The sequence below is a fragment of the Artemia franciscana genome, chromosome 8, assembly GCF_032884065.1.
Source record: "Artemia franciscana chromosome 8, ASM3288406v1, whole genome shotgun sequence".
NCBI lineage: Eukaryota > Metazoa > Arthropoda > Branchiopoda > Anostraca > Artemiidae > Artemia > Artemia franciscana.
In genome coordinates this window covers 14,210,943-14,230,809 of record NC_088870.1, presented here as the reverse complement: position 1 = coordinate 14,230,809, position 19,867 = coordinate 14,210,943, and the positions used below count along the sequence as shown (strand labels likewise).

The following is a 19,867-nucleotide window of genomic DNA, read 5'->3' as shown; positions in this document are numbered from 1 at the left end:
GAAAGTTTTTACTGACTGAATTTGTGGAGGGGAGGGTCAGGAAGGGGTTTAGCTGCCTTTTGATCATTAAAAAATTAAAAAAGGAACGATAACTTCTGATTTTCCAATAAAATGAGCCTCATCCAAAATCTATATGACCACTTCTTCAATAAAAATCTTATATGCCTCTTTGGCATAATTTCAACTTGCTCCCCAGGCTTTTTTGGGTTCCGTTAACCATGGAGGCATTTTTGTAGTAACTTTGGGAATTTTTTAATCTAGATATTATTTTTAATGTTCGATGAACATTTGGAAAAAGAGAAGTGAGATGTGAGCTAGGTGCCAGGTTTAAGTTGCTAGTTGTCAAATTGGGAATGTGAATAGTTGTAAACTATTTCCATTTGAATCTCTTTTTCAGAAAAAAAGTAAATAATACACTGTGCCCTCTTCAATATTAACTAAGGCAGTACTATTTTGCTGCCTATGCTAGTATTTTGTAATTAAAATCAGAAACGCACCTCTTCAACCACATTTTTGGCCATACGACAGCATTATTCTCACACATTTGGTAATAAACTTCAATCTAGCAATCAGTTCAAACCTTCTTGCTTCAGTCTCATTTTTTTCTTTTGCTTAGATATTTTTCTCGTTTTTTCTTACTAAATATTAAATACTTTTTCTTACTAAATACAAAGTACTTTTTTCTTTGAAGTACTGACTTCAGAGTCTCTACCTAAAGTTCCTAGCTATCAGGAACTGATTTATTTAATATTACGCTGGTTGTGGATTAAAATATATTTTACATTCTCCTTTTCCATTCTGTAATCATCCCCTTGTTTCTAAATGTATCCCGTAACTGTATGATCAGAGGCCATAATGAAAATGATCACTAGAAAAGCTCAGAATTTAAAGAAACCCCTCTAAGACTCACCTTTTTCCAATTTTATCGAGTCAAAATTTTTAGAAATAAGCCATACTATATGATGTGAAATCATCTTAAAAGAGTTTGAGAGTTCGGATGGCAACTAGGTCCCTCCCATAACCACAACCATTTTTAGAGCATTAGATATTGTGTATGATACCAAGTATAAATTTCAGATGTTATACAGGAAAGAAAGAGACGAATGGAACTTAATTTCCCCCTTATATGTCTCTTACAAGCCTGAGTCAAAGACAGACATCAATAATTATCTTACAGACAAAAGTAGTGTCAAAACAGTACAATTTTTCAGCTGCCTCTTACAAACCATGGGTTGACGAAAAACATTTGGGACAGTTTGTTTCAAATATATTATGTAGAAACAATTAACGGTGAATGCTATGCCTTCTATAGTTTGGTGATTGTTGGTATCTCAAAATCTCAACAAAAAAAGACATATAGGTCTTTGTGAATGCAAAATCGACAGAAAATAAATTGACCGGTTAGGTAAATATTTTATTTCTTATTTCCAGAATGTGCCTGAGGGAGTAAAAATGGCTTACGCTTCGTCATTGTTTAATTAGCAAAGGTCGTATGAGTAGAAAAGTTCAATCTTTAAACGAGACATATTTAAAACACAATATTAATTTCAAATATAAAAGACGAGTAAGAGGTGGATACACAAATTTAATGAAATTAATGCTCTGTCTGCCAACTAGGAAAAATGAAAATTGTGTTGAAGTGAATGTTTTCTTAAGTTTTTTTTCTTCTGTTTATTTTTTTTTTGTTTTTTCGGAAGTGTACGCTTGATATCATAAACATTATCAACGATTTAAAAATGACTTTAGGCGTGGGAGGGTATAATTAACCTCCAATCACTTAGACTCCTAAAAGGTTTTCAACTAATGTCAAAGTTATGGTAACTGTTGATATATCATAATTTTGACTGGATATATTTGTGGAAAGGTGGGTCTTAGGGGTGGCTTCTCTGGATTCTGACCTTTCCATCTGTTTATTTCCCTTATGTTTTCTGACCATAGATTTACGGTGAACATTTGAAAAAAGGGGATGTGTGGGGGATGAAAAGGGGAATAAAAAAGGAGAATGCAGAATATTTTCAGAATCCAAAACCCTGCGTGGTGTAAAATATAGCAGTTCTTGATAGCTAAAAACTTTCAGCAGAGAATCTGAAGTAACTACTTTAAAGAAGAAAAGAAGAAGTTATTATTTTAGAAAAAAAGAGGAAAGTCTCTAAGCAAATGAATAAAGTGAGGTTGGAACCATGAGGTTTGATCTTAGCACTATATTGAAGCTTATTCTCAAATCTGTAAGAAAAAAAAATGTCGAATAGGATTGTAAGTGTTTGAAGAACTATGTTTTTTTTCAATTTTAAAACACGAGTATAAGCAGTGACATATTGCTGCTTAATTAGAAAACAAAGTAGGTACAATGTATTATTTAATTTGTTGAGCAAAGAATTCGTATGAAAAGAATTGATAACTAACCCATCTTAATTTGATACTAACTAGCTCTTCACCCCACACATTCCCTTTACCCGAAATGTGCATCGTAACTGTGTCGTCAGAAACCACAAAGAAAATAAATAGCAGAATAATTTATGCTTAAACTTCCGTAAAATTGCTTAAACTTAAAATAAATGAGGAGAAGGAAAAAACCTGATGTTCAGGATTAGCTTGAGAGGGACAAAAACACGTCAATCAAAACCTCTTTTTCATAATGATTCAATTCTTCTTTCATGCGAACTTTCTTGTTCAGAAAAAGTAAATAATATATTGAGTATACTTTAGTCTTTTATCAATCATCAATCATCATTGATTGCTCACCTTCTCCTCTACAACTGAGGTTGAAAAATCTACAAGGCTATCTGTTATATTTATTTGATGTCAGTTAATTTTCTTGTAATTTATAACTTTTTGGCCAGGGAAAAGTTTTGTGAAAATAGTTATGACGAGGCTGTAAATCTTTTTGGTTTTTCGCTTGTCAGTTACTTTTCTATGTAAATTAAAGTTGTTTTTGCCAAGAGAATGTCCTTTCCATAAATGGAAGCATTATTTACAATATACCACTCCTTCATTCTCTCATCCAATTTTGAACCCTTTAAAAACAAAACTATAGGTAATAGTTTTGTGTTATTTGCCTTTTCTGTGGCTATATATTTGTACATTTGCTAAGATTCAAAGAAATGGACTGCAATTTATTTCTCAAGAAATCTTTGGTTGATAAAAGTAATAACAAAGCAATAAAACTCGTAGTATCCTTTTACGTTCTTTTTTGTACATCCTGGACCTGCCCATTCCTCGACTGCAACGTTAGTAAATCGTATGTTGTTCAGTTGCCAATATGTTAAATAATATTCTTGTAGAGTTTGTCGTCCAAAATTATGGAATTCAAGCACAGTTTGTCTAACGTTTCTTAACAAACCCTCTTGAATCATATTGGAAATCACTTCGTGTTCGCTACCTTCTATATCTATTTTCAGAATATCAATGGTTCTATTTGTGTGACCATTTTCCTTTAGAAGTGTGGAAAATCTTGCCATCTTCCAAAGTCGAGAGTTCTTATTGATAACACCGTCGATACTAGAAAGACCTGAAAATATTTGAGATAGATTGTATTATGTTGTTAGATTTCAAGATGATAAGTAAAATAATTTATATTTCAAACATCAAATCTTTTGTTCTTAGTATGAATTAACCAAGTCTTGAAAGTTATGCTATTCACAGTCAATGGTTTCTGCATAATATGTGTGAGATTGATATTTCAAAAGTTTTTTCACCGGACGATAGTTTGCGTGAGTAGTGACAGCATAATGATGGTGTTTTAGTAGCATTAAATGTCAAGAAAAGGAAATATTTGCACTATGAGGCAAGTGCTAATGTCATGCCTTGCCGAGTTAAATTTATTTGGAGTACCGAAATAATTATAGTATTATAAGGGTTTATATACGCGAATATTTTCCGAAGCTGATGGTGTCCAAAGAGACGGCAAACATAAAATATTTAGTTGACGATGAAGGCTTATTTCTTGATGCTGCTGCTGGTAACATATTACTCATTGATAGATCCTATTAACATCATCCTTCTATTGTTATTCAGCAAAAGGTGAAAAGAGGAAAAGCAAACTCATCTAGCACCAGCATGTAAAATATCGTGTCTAGGTGCCGAAGCTGCAACCTATGCAAGAATAGTGTTGTAATAGATAGTAAAACAGTAGCTAAAATTTACTCTCAGCAAGAAAATAAAACATGAAAACAGCAATATCACAGACTATCAGCTACAAAATAAAACTTGAAATGAAGAAAAACAAACCCGAAACAACATTTTCTAGTTCCAGTGATTGTTTACATTCACAAATAAATTTCCGAATAAATTCATTGAACCATCAATCAATCTATAAGAAAAGGGGTAAGTTTATTAATTGAGAGAAGAAATCCTTGTTAGTTTTTAAACTATTGAAGTGGGATTAAAAATGAATACAGTGGACGGGCAAAAAATAAGAGGAAATCTTGTTTCTGTGAAAGAATGGTTAATTCTATATAATGATTTTCAAAGAATGTAAATTCAGACGTTAGTCTTCACAAACAGAAAGATTGACTTTGTAATGAAAAATGATTCTTGTCTTTGGAATACTGTCTGAGACTTATGTATCATGTGTAAAATATATCTGCTCAAATTGTTGACATACTAATTGAACCTTAACAAAATGATATTGGGCATATGTTTGAAGATTATCTAGAGTTCCAGTTACTCCTCCCTTTTTTCTAGTGATTAAGTAAGTGTTCAGCATACGTTACTAGTGATAGAAAACGATCGTTTTACTGATCGTGAATCAGTTTATTATTGGAAGTGAGGCAGTCACCATTGAAAAAATGTTCACATGTTCATTATGTTTGTATAAATTGAGAAATTGGTAGTCCTGTTTGAACTGTACTATTAATGATGACTACAATGAAAAGTGTAGATTATACAATCCATTTAAATTGCATAGAGGATAAGGAGTGCAAATTAAAGCCTGTAATAACAATCTTGAAGAAATTTTTGACTCTCACACTAGAGGTTTCTTCTGTTTTATTTATTACTATTGTAAATGTGATCAACGGGAAAATACTTTCCCTGGCATGGTTGCAAAGAATCCTAAACGTGATTTCAGCTCATTTTTAAGAGGTGGCATTTTCGTGGTTTTAAATACTTTTGGGAGGAAAAGCCTGGTCTGTGCTTCCATTGCTGGAATAATAAGAGAGTTTGGTTTTTACAACATCGCTGTCAAGATACCACCTATTATTAAAATAATGAACCTAAATATTTCTATTTGGCGGTTATAGAAAGTGATTCTTTACATGAGAATTTTGCGTGTAACATTGCTTCAAATAAGTAAATTGAAACAAGTGATTTTTATTATAATAATAATAATATTTTATTGTTACTCTCTCTGTAGAGCAAAATGCAGTAACGAGGAGTTTAAGAACACAAAAAGAAAAACAAAAGGCGCAGACAAAAAAAAAACGCACAATTCTTGACAACTTTAACTATCGAACACTTTTCAGCAACTGTTCCCAGTTTCAAAAGTTTGTGGAAGGGTATATGACTACCTAATTAGTCCATTCACCTCATTGACACGGCAAAAATATTTTGTGATAAGAATAAAATTTCCTCCAATCTGCTAACAATGGGTTCTCCTTACGAAATTAATTAATTCTAATGATGTTTTGTGGAAAATGCTAATACTTGAGCTACCTGTCCTCAGCCGTTTAAGGTGGTACCTGTACGATTCTTCCCACACACTTCCATTTTTTCTGCACATTTCATAAATATTACTCAATCAACTCTTTTACTGAAGCCAAGAGAAGAATGTCATCAGCATAAGACAAGTGATTTAAGTTGATATATGACCCAATGGAAAATAATTGAACATGTTGTGACTACTCTAATAGAGCTATTAAATATTTCCTGCTTAAGAACCAGGCTTAACACCAGGGCACGCACGAATGTGATTAAAAGAGCACATTAAAAACATATCCAGATTGAGGAATTCTGATGCCAAAGCAAATGGAAGGTGCAAACAAATGGATTAACTCCACTTATAAGAATAGAATTGTTTGGGAGTGAAAAGGGGAGTCCAAAGGCTTTGAAATATCAGCTGCACAAACGTAGATGTTACTTTTTGCCTTTTTATGCCTTTCGAGAGTCACTAGAAGAGCTATATTTGCATTCCGGAAAACCACATCGGCTGTTGCCTTGATAACATTTCGTGCAAATTTGATGATAGATAAGCTTCTCATGAAGCTTTTTAATCTTCAAACACAAAATAATCGGTATTTATACGTCACCGGATCTCATGGCTTTATTTTTCTTCAAAATGCACGTGACTAAACCTTCACATAGTGCATCAGGAATATTCTGCTTGGTTTAATAGGCCTATAGTAAAATAAAAAGATGTTCAAAAAATATACTTTCCCGTCACTAGAATCTGGTACCACTTGCAAAGGGGTTTTGTTTCTGGCCCAAATCTCTTGGTGTATAAATGCAAGTTCACTTGCATAAGAGTCGAGGCAAATTGTAGGAGGCCCTTGTAGGCTTTGATTTGGACTCTTATTTCCATTTATATTCATTGTCAAATTTTACAATATATTGTCTCACTCGCCGTGAATTAACACGTTAAACCCTCAACAGGTTGACTCTAGTTCAGCATTGTGGAGTGATATGCATGAGAGGAAAATTTTCATCCAAGTAAACTTGTAGTCAACCTGCGATTGTTCCCCAGCGAGAACCTCCAACCGGTACGACTCTAGTTCGTTATTGTAAAAAGACACGTTTGCATGGAGCATAAATGGGAGACAGTAACAACGGCCATCAAAGGGGTAAAATTAACCTGGACAATCTGTCTTGGCTTTTTTCTACAATTGGCCATGACTTCCGTTCAAACCGGTTGTTACTGTCGAGGTTGTTACCGGTTGAGGGTTTAACACGTTAAACCCTCAACAGGTTGACTCTAGTTCAGCATTGTGGAGTGATATGCATGAGAGGAAAATTTTCATCCAAGTCAACTTGTAGTCAACCTGCGATTGTTCCCCAGCGAGAACCTCCAACCGGTACGACTCTAGTTCGTCATTGTAAAAAGACACGTTTGCATGGAGCATAAATGGGAGACAGTAACAACGGCCATCAAAGGGGTAAAATTAACCTGGACAATCTGTCTTGGCTTTTTTCTACAATTGGCCATGACTTCCGTTCAATTTTTGAACGGAACAATCAACGAGATCCGTTGATTTTTTCAACGGAAGTCATGGCCAATTGTAGAAAAAACCCAAGACAGATTGTCCAGGTTAATTTTACCCCTTTGATGGCCGTTGTTACCATTTTGACTTCCGCTCAAAATGAGCACGAGACTCATTTGCCACCAAACCATTGTTGGAGAAGTCAAATGGTCTTTCTTTTATATCATATGAACGACCCTTTCACAGGATGACATACGTTTCTTTAAAAATACAATCAACTATTGCAACTTCATACTTTCAATCAAATTGCATGGCCAGGAAGATTTTTGTCCAAAATATAATTATTATATTCCAATCATCCTAGAGTGGGTTAGAGATATTGGACTAAAATGTCACATAAAATCCTTAGGCATCATGACCATCTTCCGTGGCAATCAAAGAATCAAAATTAGAATTGTATTCTAGCCAACGAATAAGCAGCTCTTTCTTACCCCTGTGAGTTCGACTCTTTTCAATTAATCTTTCAAATTTGATATATTGCATTGGCTTTAACTTTTTTTTCATTCTTACTCGTTTAAACCACCAGGAATCTCGTAATCTTTCATTTAACATAGGCGATATGTTACAGGTATAGTTCTTAAGATTTTTGATACATTAAGAAGTTCAGTTGACCAGAAGTAATTCCCATTTTAAAACTATTAATTTTTGACTTATTTTAACTATATCACCAGCATTATTTATGTATAATGAATAAAAACTTCAAAAGCAAGTTAAATGTACTTTTATGCACTATAGTAACTTCTTTTAAGCTCATCTAGAGTCAAAATATTTGCTTTTAATGTATACAATGAGAAGAAAGCTTTTTTTTTTATTGTGACTACCGTGAACTCTATGATTTTGAGGAAGAGTGTAGCTGGGTTCATTCCCTAAATATTTTCTTGCCAATTTCTTTTCAACTCAAGCAACCCGAGCAAGTGCAGTGAGGGAGCTCAAACTTCTCGCTTCGTCAACATTCTCCTAAACACATAAGGAAATATGAGCCGTTTTGAACGTACAAGCGGTTTGAAGCGTCGGCTACCCTTCCATATAATAACAGGTGATGCACTGATATTAAAACCCCTTTGTTTGATTCCTTTTAAATCATCAATCCCAGATGGTTTATTTGAAACTTCTTTTGATATTTCTCAATACTACTTTGATCGTTTTAAAATATATTTATTCCAGATAAAATTTTAAAATTTTAACGACTTTAAACATAATACGTATGAATATCAAGTGATTCAAGTGTTTTATGATTTATCAAATCTTTTAGCAAATCAATTAAATTCTAACTCGCGCCATGGCTTATAGCTTTGCTGTTTTTGTCATCAATTTGTTGAAGTTGATTTTCAACGGGAAAAGTCAAAAGTCTTTTAATTTGCTAAAGGTTACGAATGAGGCACTAGATCTACAATGTTTGATATGGCTTTAGATAGATCTTCGTCCTGTTTTTGCATTACTGGTGCTGGAGGTGAAATTAACAGCTTGTAGTTTGATAAATGACATTTACTTTGAGCGGTCATTTACAATAGGATTTATGCCAATAACAAGTTGAAGAGATTTTTGAAGCAAAATTAATTGTTTTTATCATCAGCAATCTTTTGGCGAAAAAGCAAGTTCCTTTTGTTATAATTTGTAAGGGGTAATGGTTCCAGAGAGTGGTACAAGTCCTGCGGTTATAGATAGTAACAATAAAAAGAAATTATCCCCCTCTTGAACTATTTGTTATCGTTTAAAACCTTTTCCTTTTTTGCAAACTTGGGTTGCTATATTTGACCGAAGTTGCTTTTACCGTTGCTTAGCTAATTCTGGCAGTTAAATATTGCCTTCAGTTAAATTTTAAGCTTCAGTTAAAATCAGTGTTCAGTTTTATTGTCAATACCGTGTTTGAGTATAGCTTTCCTAACCCGTGGTTTCGAAAAACCTGGATTTCTGATTTCATGTAGTTTCTTCAGTGTCAATTATGGTAATTAATTATCTTTTACTTTTCATGGGTATATATGTGGTAATTTCCTTGTCAAATATATCCGTGACCACGCGTAACTCCTTGGGCATATTTTTATTGAGATCCAGTAGAATGAAACTCTAAATTTTATCCGTAGCTTGATTATATACAGAGCATAAAATAGTTGGTTCACTGGGGTATATTTGCTTGTTGAAAGTCATAAGAGAACTTGAATCATGAACAACCCTTTAGATGATATACAAATTACAATTAAAAGCAAATGTTTTTTTATATTTGTTATGATGAAAAATATTATAAGGAATAGCAGTTACAGAATTTTTTTTTATGATGAGACCTGACTCTGAATATCTTTAACTTCTACTGAGATCATTCACCAATGGATTTACCTAAATCATCAAATCTCCGTAAGAATTTTATGTCTGGTGCAATAGACTTTATTTTATCATTGGATTTTTGCTACACACTTTAGCAATAATAGATATTCTTAGGATTTTCGAAGAAGTATTTTATCACGATTTTGAATTATTTTCATTAAAAGTGTTGTTTTGCCAAACACTGAAGATCCATAGAGAAATTATCTAAATTGAGTGTTCGATTGATACATATTCCTCTAACGACAAAATACAACCAACTTACCATAATTTCAATCCTATTTTATGAAAATTGAAAAATAAAATAAAATAAAGTTTTTAATATAAATAAATACAGCCCATATTTAAATAAGAATGGTACTTGTTTATACTTACATAGATATTCGAATGCACTTGGAGATGCCACCAGTTGGGGTGACCAGGTCATCTGGAAAGTGCAGTGCTCCCAATGCGGGCCGGGGCAGTGATGGTAATTTGAATGTTATATTAAGAACTTTTCAAAACATATTTTCCACTTCACGCAAAAATGTAAATTAGTGAAAATAAATAAAAACACTAAAAAACACACTGCGAATCTGGAGACTAAGAATATACGAACCCTTCTTCCACCAAATATTGAAGTTTCTCCAGACCAAGAAACCGTCTGTACTATACACATATTTCTCGATCTAAATTCAGGGAATATGGCATTAAGTATGGAATGCCATTATGGCATTTTACCCAATTCGAACCGTATGGTTAAATTTTAATGAGCAATGGTCATGACACTCACTCTTGGAAAAAAATTATTTTCTATACACCTGCTATAATCACTCATGTTAATATTATCCTATATATCATGTGAAGGCATCCCCTTTCAAACTTTTTCGATATCCTCATTTTGCCTTTGCACACAGTAGACCTTTGGACCTGAAAGCACTTCTTTGGATATTAAGTTTCTCCCGTCTCTGATTGCAAAAGTAACAACTTTCTTATGGCCTGGCACTGGACTAGCTCCTGGTAAATGAACTCGTCCCAGTTGGTGTAGGCCATTCGAGAGCAAAGTCTTAACTTTTAACAATAATGAATCCACATCACAATAATAAACTTGAACTTGTTCCTCTCCCGGCCATTGAAGCTTACATACATTGTAGTAAAATTCCGTTATGAACTCTGTGAAATCTCTAATATAGCACTGCCAGAGGCAATATTTGTGTATAGTACTAAGCTTCTTTTTAATTATTTGCAAAAGGACCATATTGTAGTCCATAATCAGGAACGATGTGAAATCTGGATCTACAATGAATTGGGCTCATTCTTTTTGGTTGGTCACAACGCCATAGCAACTTCTATGGGACAAGCTCTCGCACATCTAACCGGAGGCTGAATTTAAAATAGTTTTAAAGGTTTCCTTTCCACCCTGATTTTTTCAGAGCTTTGAGAGACAAAGCTGTCACTTAAAGTCCTTCAAATATTGCTTCTGATAAAATAGGAGGGGCCAGTGACTCTTTGTGACCTTGGAACCACTAGCCAGCATCCATCACAAAAGAAATCAAAGCCGAACGATTTTCTGTTTTGGATAAAACTCGGCGATAAGCTTTTGTTTTGAATGTGTCGAGTGCATATGCTCATCATCTACAAAAAAAGAAACTATAGGAGCTTAATGAATCCCAAGGCACCTGTCTTCTTATGCACAGGAAAATAAAGCCCTTCTTCGAGTTGGGAAGTTCTATAGGTATTTCAACATCAATTTCGAAACACCATCATTGTGGTCTATTCTCCTCAGCAGGATGACTTTCAGTTAAGTGTGGAGCAGAACAATTGTTTAGCCATTGATAATTTCCACACGGCATACGATAGTAAAGCATAGCCTTAGAATAAAGAGAATTTATATTCAGAAAAACCCCATTCGACTTTTAATCGGGGCATAATCAGGTCGGGTCAGTTTCCAAGATATGATCCAATTGGAAAACTTATACTCCCCAAATAGATTTCTCTACAAATGAGTGGTGATCCACATTTGTGATCAGACCTATTTTTTCATCACTGATTTGAAGAATTAAATCCATCATAAGATGAAGAGTTGAAAATGATGCCCCAAATTTAACTCAAATCCCAGAAAAATTTTATTCTTGTTTTTACAAATAATATCCAAGAAGGTCAATACATCACTCTTCAGGTTCATTTTACACTAATCCCTCTTCTTACACATTCCCTTTGCCAATAATTTATTAGCAAATTCATAATTGGCATTGGTAAATTTACGATTGTGAAGGAAATGACACTCTACTTTGGTGGGTAGAAGTTCTTAATCATTTAGCCTCAAGGTAAAGTTGTAGAACTCTTGCGGATATATGCTCTTTTACATTAATGGATCATTAACTGTTTTATTCGAAAAGTGCTGTTTGATGATGGGGAAGCAATTAAAATAATCACTTTTCTGTATTTGAAAGAGTTGACTTAGATATTTGGGGAAGTACCAATAGGAACCCTAAAAAACAGATTTTATTCAAGTACGTTTAATTATTTTCTACTGTTCTCAATTTGAATTCTAAGAGCAGCAACTTCTAACATAATTTGGGTATGATGCTACATGAAAAAGTCCCATCTACCTATGGGTAATCTACTTATTCAATTTTCTGCAAAAGTACCAAGGTGGGTAATATGAAGTTCATCAATCATCAATTATTTTATAATAATAAAACACTATTACAAACGTAAAACAGTTATTCAGGGAAAGAATCTCCCTCCCAATAAAATAGGATTGCTTAAAGGGTTCTGGCTGCTGACTGACATTTCCCCAATACCCTCACCAAATTTTTTCCTATAAACCCAACACACTTCTTTATTTTTAATTGGCAACTCACCTTCTGGTAATAGAGTCAATGGATAATTTACGTGGCAAAGCCATGAAATTGACTTGTTAGTTGCTTTCATAAATAACAATTGCTATAGGAACCGTTGCTGTGGCTTCGTGGCCTTCCCCAAACAACATCTCCAATACTTCTACCAATTTCAGGGTACTGCAAGAATCACTTTGCACGTTGGCATAGGAGACTGCCATGGCTTCATATTCTTTAAATAGATTAGATTTTGATGGATCGCAAGCATAATTTTAGCCTTGATATCTGTTGCAACCTTTTCACTCTGAAGGAACAAATTTTGGATATTTTTATACCGCAAGATGTTGTCACACAATAACGTCTCCATGGATCTATATCCATTACGCTCACAGTGCTTCAAGTGGTGTTTTAATTTTAATTTGGTACGGAATAAAGACAGACAAACTAGACAATAATAGCATAAAAACTTCCAAATTCTTTTACCCTCACTTAGAACCCACCTAATATGCAAAATGAGAAAGAAATTTCTAACTAAAAAGAGGTTTTTGCAGGATAATAGGGAAGCCATACCCATTGTTTCAACGATTTAATAGACGGAGTTCCTACTAAATATAGAAACCCATTTTCATCTTTAAGTTCAGCGTCTTCATAAGCTTTAACACACTGTAAAAATGAAACCCGAATCTCTAAATACTTATTAGCAAACTCAAAATGCCTATCTCCAAATTTTATTTATGTTATTATGTATTGCTATTATTGCTATTATGTATCTAACTCCTTATGTTATCTCCTTATGTCGATCTCTTTATGTTATGCAGGATAATGCCGCTTTAAAGAGTTAAAATCATCTTTAGGAATCTCAGCCCTCTCTCGGCAACCATTAACTGCCAAATTGTCAAAAGCGTCTTATTAGCATTATTTCTTGAGGTTTTATGCCCTAAAATAAAGACTGAACACTTGAAGCACTCCAAGTCCGTCTCGGAACGAAAGCGCTTATACCCTTAAAACGCTTTAAATATGCATTATAGCTTATAGCCTTCTCCCCCTTCCAAATCTTTAACCCAATTCTTTTAAAATTTAGTTACATTTAAATCTAAATTCTCTTAGAAATAAAACTTTTGAACTCTCGTCCAATTTCATTGTGACTCTCCAAAATTTTAAAAATACTACCGGTCCGATCAAAAAACAACCTCAAAATTCTGTAAGTCCGGCTGAAGACCCGGTATCTCCGTTTGAAGGCAATGCGAGTAACTTTATATAAAGTAAGAACAAATACTGAACCTGAGTCGTTTATGTTGGCTTTTTGAGTTACGAAATTTACCATCATGGTATTCGACATACATCGCAACTAGCAACAGAAACGAAACGTCTTACGTCATCTGGTTTTTCAATCAAATGCCAAATACTTTGAGAAATGATAATAACCTACAAGAGTTCAAAGATAAGGTTAAAAGCTACTTATTGGAAAATATTGAATTAGATCCTAATTTCCTGTACCAATAGTTTTCTATGTTTTGTTTTATTAATTTAGGTTTGTTTTCCTTTCTATTCCGTTCTCCTTTTCTTTTCTTACCTTATATTTCTTTTCTTAATGATTGAATAAATATTGTTACCCTTTACGAACAGTGCTATCTTAGGTTGTAGTTAGTTTATAGTGTGTGATTTGTTTTTTGTTAATAAGCGAATTGAATTGAATTAGACCTCAACCCTTTCCCTCGTAAAAGTTTTATTGCCGATAAATTTACCTCTTTTTTATCACGAAATTTACTTCCTAATATTAAACCAGTTTGAAGCGTGTTCCAGCTGCTGAGTTAAAATTCTATAGACCGTTACGCTTGGTTAAACTGTTAATTACACCACCCGTTACTCAAGGGTTAGCTTAAAGCGAACAGCTGCATTACATTAATTGATAACGATTCATTTTTACCAGCTTCTAAATTTGAATGCTCTCGTATTATGAGTGTTTCATAATTTAGAAATGTTTTTTGATCAGATTATGGAATTATGGTGAAACATGTTCCTTGATTTTTGGGAGGGATAAGCTAAATTCTGACTAGTTCTATTGTAAGCAGTCAACATGAGCTGTTATTTCTACTTAATCATAATAAAGGCGGGCTCATTGTAACTTACTATTTCTTATTAGAAAGAGACTAAAAGCAAAATTGAATCACAGAATAATAATACATAAGGACAAGAATACTTATTTATACAGAGTTTTGCATCAAAATATTTTTCCCCCGCATATAGTAGGCTTACGCTACTCATCTTCACTTAGCTAAATTATTGGACTTTCTTTTTTTGGCTACTTGAATTCTATAACTTTCCTTGAAACGTTTCTTTTTATCCTCGCTATGATAAAAACTATGGTTTCTAACGTCGATATAGAACAGGTGGGGTGCAGTAGGAGTCATCTAAATTCAATTGGGGACATATTGAAATTACACTCGAGCTATTTAAAATAAAACCTGTTTTTCATTACAAGAATTTGTACGATATACTTGAGGACATAAGCAGCTGTTTCTTGAAAAACAGATTTTGCAGACTAAAGGTAGAGAGAGGGTAAAAACAGAAGGTGAAGTATTCTTAAAAGGGGGCAAAGTCACACTGAAATCGGGAGAAAATTTAATAATTTTACTTACAAAAAGTTTGGATTTGAATATCACTAAATTTAGAAAGGAGTTCATTTAAAGAGGTAGGAGGGAAAAAGGCTGTAAAGTATAATGCAGATTTAAAGGGATGTAGGGTCCAAATGTTTTTGTTTCGATATGGGCTTAGTGTGTTTTAAACACACATTCCTCATCCCAGCACTGACGCTATTTGGTAAAATCATGGGGTGGGCACGACCTCCGTCTTGCTCACCACCACCCCCCGACTAACTTCGTGTCGTGTAAGAAAAAATGATTTTCTTGGGTTTTGGCAGCATATCGATCGAATATTAAAAGTAAAAACACATTTTCAGCACCCATGTGTTGCTTGGAAATGGACTGTAACCGAATGTGGAACTAAGCCACACTGACCACTAAGATTAATTATAACATCGAAGATCAAAATCAACAAGGTTAAGTGATTAAACTGAAAATGCAAAATTCAACCAGACTTCAGGCTAGCCTTCCTCAGCGAAAAAATTTCATATTTAAGTAAACAATACGTTGATCGTGTCCTGTTGTAGAACAAAGGTAGTTTTCACTATTTCTAGGCTAGAAAACAAATGCTCATTGCTCGCTATTGTCACAGGAAGTGTGGCAGCAATGGAAGCACTTTGAACAATGGAATTCTTCAGAATAAAGATATATGTGCAATTTTCAAGCTTGAGCCTCGTCAGAGTGTGAAGGCCTTTTCATTAAAACCTAAGATATGAAATGTGGCTCGACTTCGAGAACAAAAGATTGCCGAAACTTTATATAAAGTAAGAACAAATACTGAACCTGAGTCGTTTATGTTGGCTTTTTGAGTTATGAAATTTACCATCATGGTATTCGACATGCATCGCAACTAGCAACAGAAACGAAACGTCTTACGTCATCTGGTTTTTCAATCAAATGCCAAATACTTTGAGAAATGATAATAACCTACCAGAGTTCAAAGATAAGGTTAAAAGCTTCTTATTGGAAAATATTGAATTAGATCCTAATTTCCTGTACCAATAGTTTTCTATGTTTTGTTTTATTAATTTAGGTTTGTTTTCTTTTCTATTCCGTTCTCCTCTTCTTTTCTTACCTTATATTTCTTTTCTTAATGATTGAATAAATATTGTTACCCTTTACGAACAGTGCTATCATAGGCTGTAGTTAGTTTATAGTGTGTGATTTGTTTTTTGTTAATAAACGAATTGAATTGAATTAGACCTCAACCCTTTCCCTCGTAAAAGTTTTATTGCCGATAAATTTACCTCTTTTTTATCACGAAATTTACTTCCTAATATTAAACCAGTTTGAAGCGTGTTCCAGCTGCTGAGTTAAAATTCTATAGACCGTTACACTTGGTTAAACTGTTAATTACACCACCCGTTACTCAAGGGTTAGCTTAAAGCGAACAACTGCATTACATTAATTGATAACGATTCATTTTTACCAGCTTCTAAATTTGATAGCTCTCGTATTATGAGTGTTTCATAATTTAGAAATGTTTTTTGATCAGATTATGGAATTATGGTGAAACATGTTCCTTGATTTTTGGGAGGGATAAGCTAAATTCTGACTAGTTCTATTGTAAGCAGTCAACATGAGCTGTTATTTCTACTTAATCATAATAAAGGCGGGCTCATTGTAACTTACTATTTCTTATTAGAAAGAGAACAAAAGCAAAATTGAATCACAGAATAATAATAAATAAGAACAAGAATACTTATTTATACAGAGTTTTGCGGCAAAATATTTTTCCCCCGCATATAGTAGGCTTACGCTACTCATCTTCACTTAGCTAAATTATTGGATTTTCTTTTTTTGGCTACTTGAATTCTATACCTTTCCTTGAAATGTTTCTTTTTATCCTCGCTATGATAAAAACTATGGTTTCTAACGTCGATATAGAACAAGTGGGGTGCAGTAGGAGTCATCTAAATTCAATTAGGGACATATTGAAATTACACTCGAGCTATTTAAAATAAAACCTGTTTTTCATTACAAGAATTTGTACGATATACTTGAGGACATAAGCAGCTGTTTCTTGAAAAACAGATTTTGCAGACTAAAGGTAGAGAGAGGGTAAAAACAGAAGGTAAAGTATTCTTAAAAGGGGGCAAAGTTACACTGAAATCGGGAGAAAATTTAATAATTTTACTTACAAAAAGTTTGGATTTGAATATCACTAAATTTAGAAAAGAGTTGATTTAAAGAATTAGGAGGGAAAAAGGCTGTAAAGTATAATGCAGATTTAAAGGGATGTAGGGTCCAAATGTTTTCGTTTCGATATGGGCATAGAGTGTTTTAAACACACATTCCTCATCCCAGCACTGGCGCTATTTGGTAAAATCTTGGGGTGGGCACGACCTCCGTCTTGCTCCCCCCCCCACGACTAACTTCGTGTCGTGTAAGATAAAATGATTTTCTTGGGTTTTGGCAGCATATCGATCGAATATTAAAATTAAAAACATATTTTCAGCACCCGTGTGTTGCTTGGAAATGGACTGTAACCGAATGTGGAACTAAGCCACACTGACCACTAAGATTAATTATAACATCGAAGATCAAAATCAACAAGGTTAAGTGATTAAACTGAAAATGCAAAATTCAACCAGACTTCAGGCTAGCCTTCCTCAGCGAAAAAATTTCTTATTTAAGTAAACAATACGTTGATCGTGTCCTGTTGTAGAACAAAGGTAGTTTTCACTATTTCTAGGCTAGAAAACAAATGCTCATTGCTCGCTATTGTCACATGAAGTGTGGTAGCAATATGAAGTACTTTAATTTCTTCTGAGTAAGCCACTGGTAATACCTGAAGATGGTCGACAATGCCTAGGAATTTTGACGGCTTTTTCTCCTCATCCAGCAAGAAAATCTTAGTAATATGAGCTTGAGATTCGAGAAGAAACTCGTCGATATCCAGCTCACCGTAAAGAGCAGAGAAACGCTTGATCAACTCTGTGTCCATAAACTTGGTCGAGCTTGGACCCAAGCCTTCAAGTGTGCTCAGCACTGGCAAGTTATCTGTGCACCTTCTGTCAAATTTGGCTAGTAGACGGTCGAAAGTCTTGGAGTACTCTCACTTCATTTCATCCGCCAAAGTAGTATGCTGATTTCCAGATTGGACAAAGTTCTTTCCTAGTATCAAAGTTGTCACAAATTGTTTCAGATGCTTAGTGATCTAACGCTATTAAATTTTGATTTCCAATGCTAATGGCTATTAATACCTTTATATTTACCTAGTTAAAAAGCTAATAGGCTTAATGATGTAAAGTCTTCTACTACTCTCTGTGCTATCGTCTTTAGAGTCTTATGGTAGCGTTGGCCTAAAATCTGGGGTTCAACTGGTATAGGATGTCAAGCGTCTCTAACTTTCATTAGGTTTTTGTGTCGAGCATAAAAGTATCTATTTGTACATACGATACAGTAAATGTACATAAAACGAGGACAGAAACAGAATAAGAACTGACTCAAGTAATCTAAAACGGTGGCTTATATTCACCAAAACAAGAAAATAAACATCGAAACATTTGGGAGGAACTGACCTATTTTAATCTGTCAACCTAGAGGAATTACTTCAAAAATTCAGAATTTATAATATTAATATAATCATCTAGGAAATGGGCATTTGACAGAACTTGAGACTTTTGTTATGAATCTAACCTACTTTCAAAGTTTACAATGATTAATAGCAAATAGCGTAATTACCCCTAGGGTCGTCAGGTAATTACGCTCCTTGGATGATATGCGTGCAATAATTTCAAATCAATTGAACAGAATGATTATGTTGGAAATAGTGGATGATTATGGTCGGGAAAGGGCCCTTTGTGGTGGAAGCTTGGGCCCCCCTGAAAATTCTAGGGTGGGCATTGGCCCACCCCTGACCCCTCCAAATGGTGCCTCTGCATCCCAGGGCACAAACCCTCAAGAGAGGACGGTAATAAGACATTTTTGACAATTTGGCAGCTAGTGGTGGTGGAGAGGTTTCTTAATTACCTAAAGTAGATTTTATCTGTTTAAATGGACAATGCCCTGTATCATTTAGGTAGATAGATATTTGTGGGTGAGTTAATGGGCATTTTAAGGTTGAGGTATCAGTGTCACAATAAGATAAAGCTTATGAACAGGCTGACCTTAAAGGTGAAACGTTTTCTTATATTCAGTAAGGGCTCCTTCCATTAAATCATTGACACGCTGGGTATGGCTTCTCAATGATCCTGCATAAAACTCTGGTTCATTGGGAAATCTCATTCTCATTCCTGATAATAGTCAGGTTCTAAGTAGGGGTAAAAACATTTGGACCGGTAGTTGCTATTATTTTCTAATGCGTCTAATTTGTTTTCTTACCAAATTAAAATTAAAAGACGACTTGAGGCACCTTGAACATAATGGATTTTTGTCTGTGGAGATGGTATCGGGTGAAAATGCCATGTTGCGGTCCATTTTTTATTTATTTATTTAATTAATTCAAATAAAAAAAACATACCACCAAAAATGATAAAGATCCTGAAAGCGTTTAAGAATGTTCAAAATTTGCCCCTTAGGAGCAAGGAGGTGGAAATAGATATTACGGCTAAAATCGTGTGTGCATTCCATCGGATACTATTTGTATTAAAGAACATGAACGCATAGTCTTCTCTTATGCCAACGTGCAAGGGTTTATCGACTAATACCATGAAATCAGTAGAAGTATTGGAGACATTGTTTGGGGAAGATTGCGTAGGCACACTATGGTCACTATTTAAAACAGCTAATAAGTCAATTTTAGTGCTGCTCCACGTAGATTATCCAATGACCCTGTTACCAGATGACGAGTTGACAATTGAGCATACAGAAATGTGTTGGGCTTGTAAGAAAAATTTCTGTTGAGGGTATTGGGGTGACGTCACTCTGTAACCATGACCATTTAAGCAAT

The 19,867-nt window shown here is 34.2% G+C and overlaps 1 protein-coding gene across 1 annotated transcript in view; it reads right to left on the bottom strand.

Moving 5' to 3' along the window:
- Nucleotides 1-3,092: 3,092 nt before the first annotated feature.
- LOC136030018 (uncharacterized) overlaps nt 3,093-19,867 on the bottom strand; it is an 88,274-nt gene continuing 71,499 nt past the window's right edge. Inside the window, exon 4 of the mRNA XM_065708633.1 lies at nt 3,093-3,508. Within this exon, the coding sequence (XP_065564705.1) occupies nt 3,114-3,508 (395 nt within the window). The 3' untranslated portion in view covers nt 3,093-3,113. The remainder of the gene's footprint in view (nt 3,509-19,867) is intronic.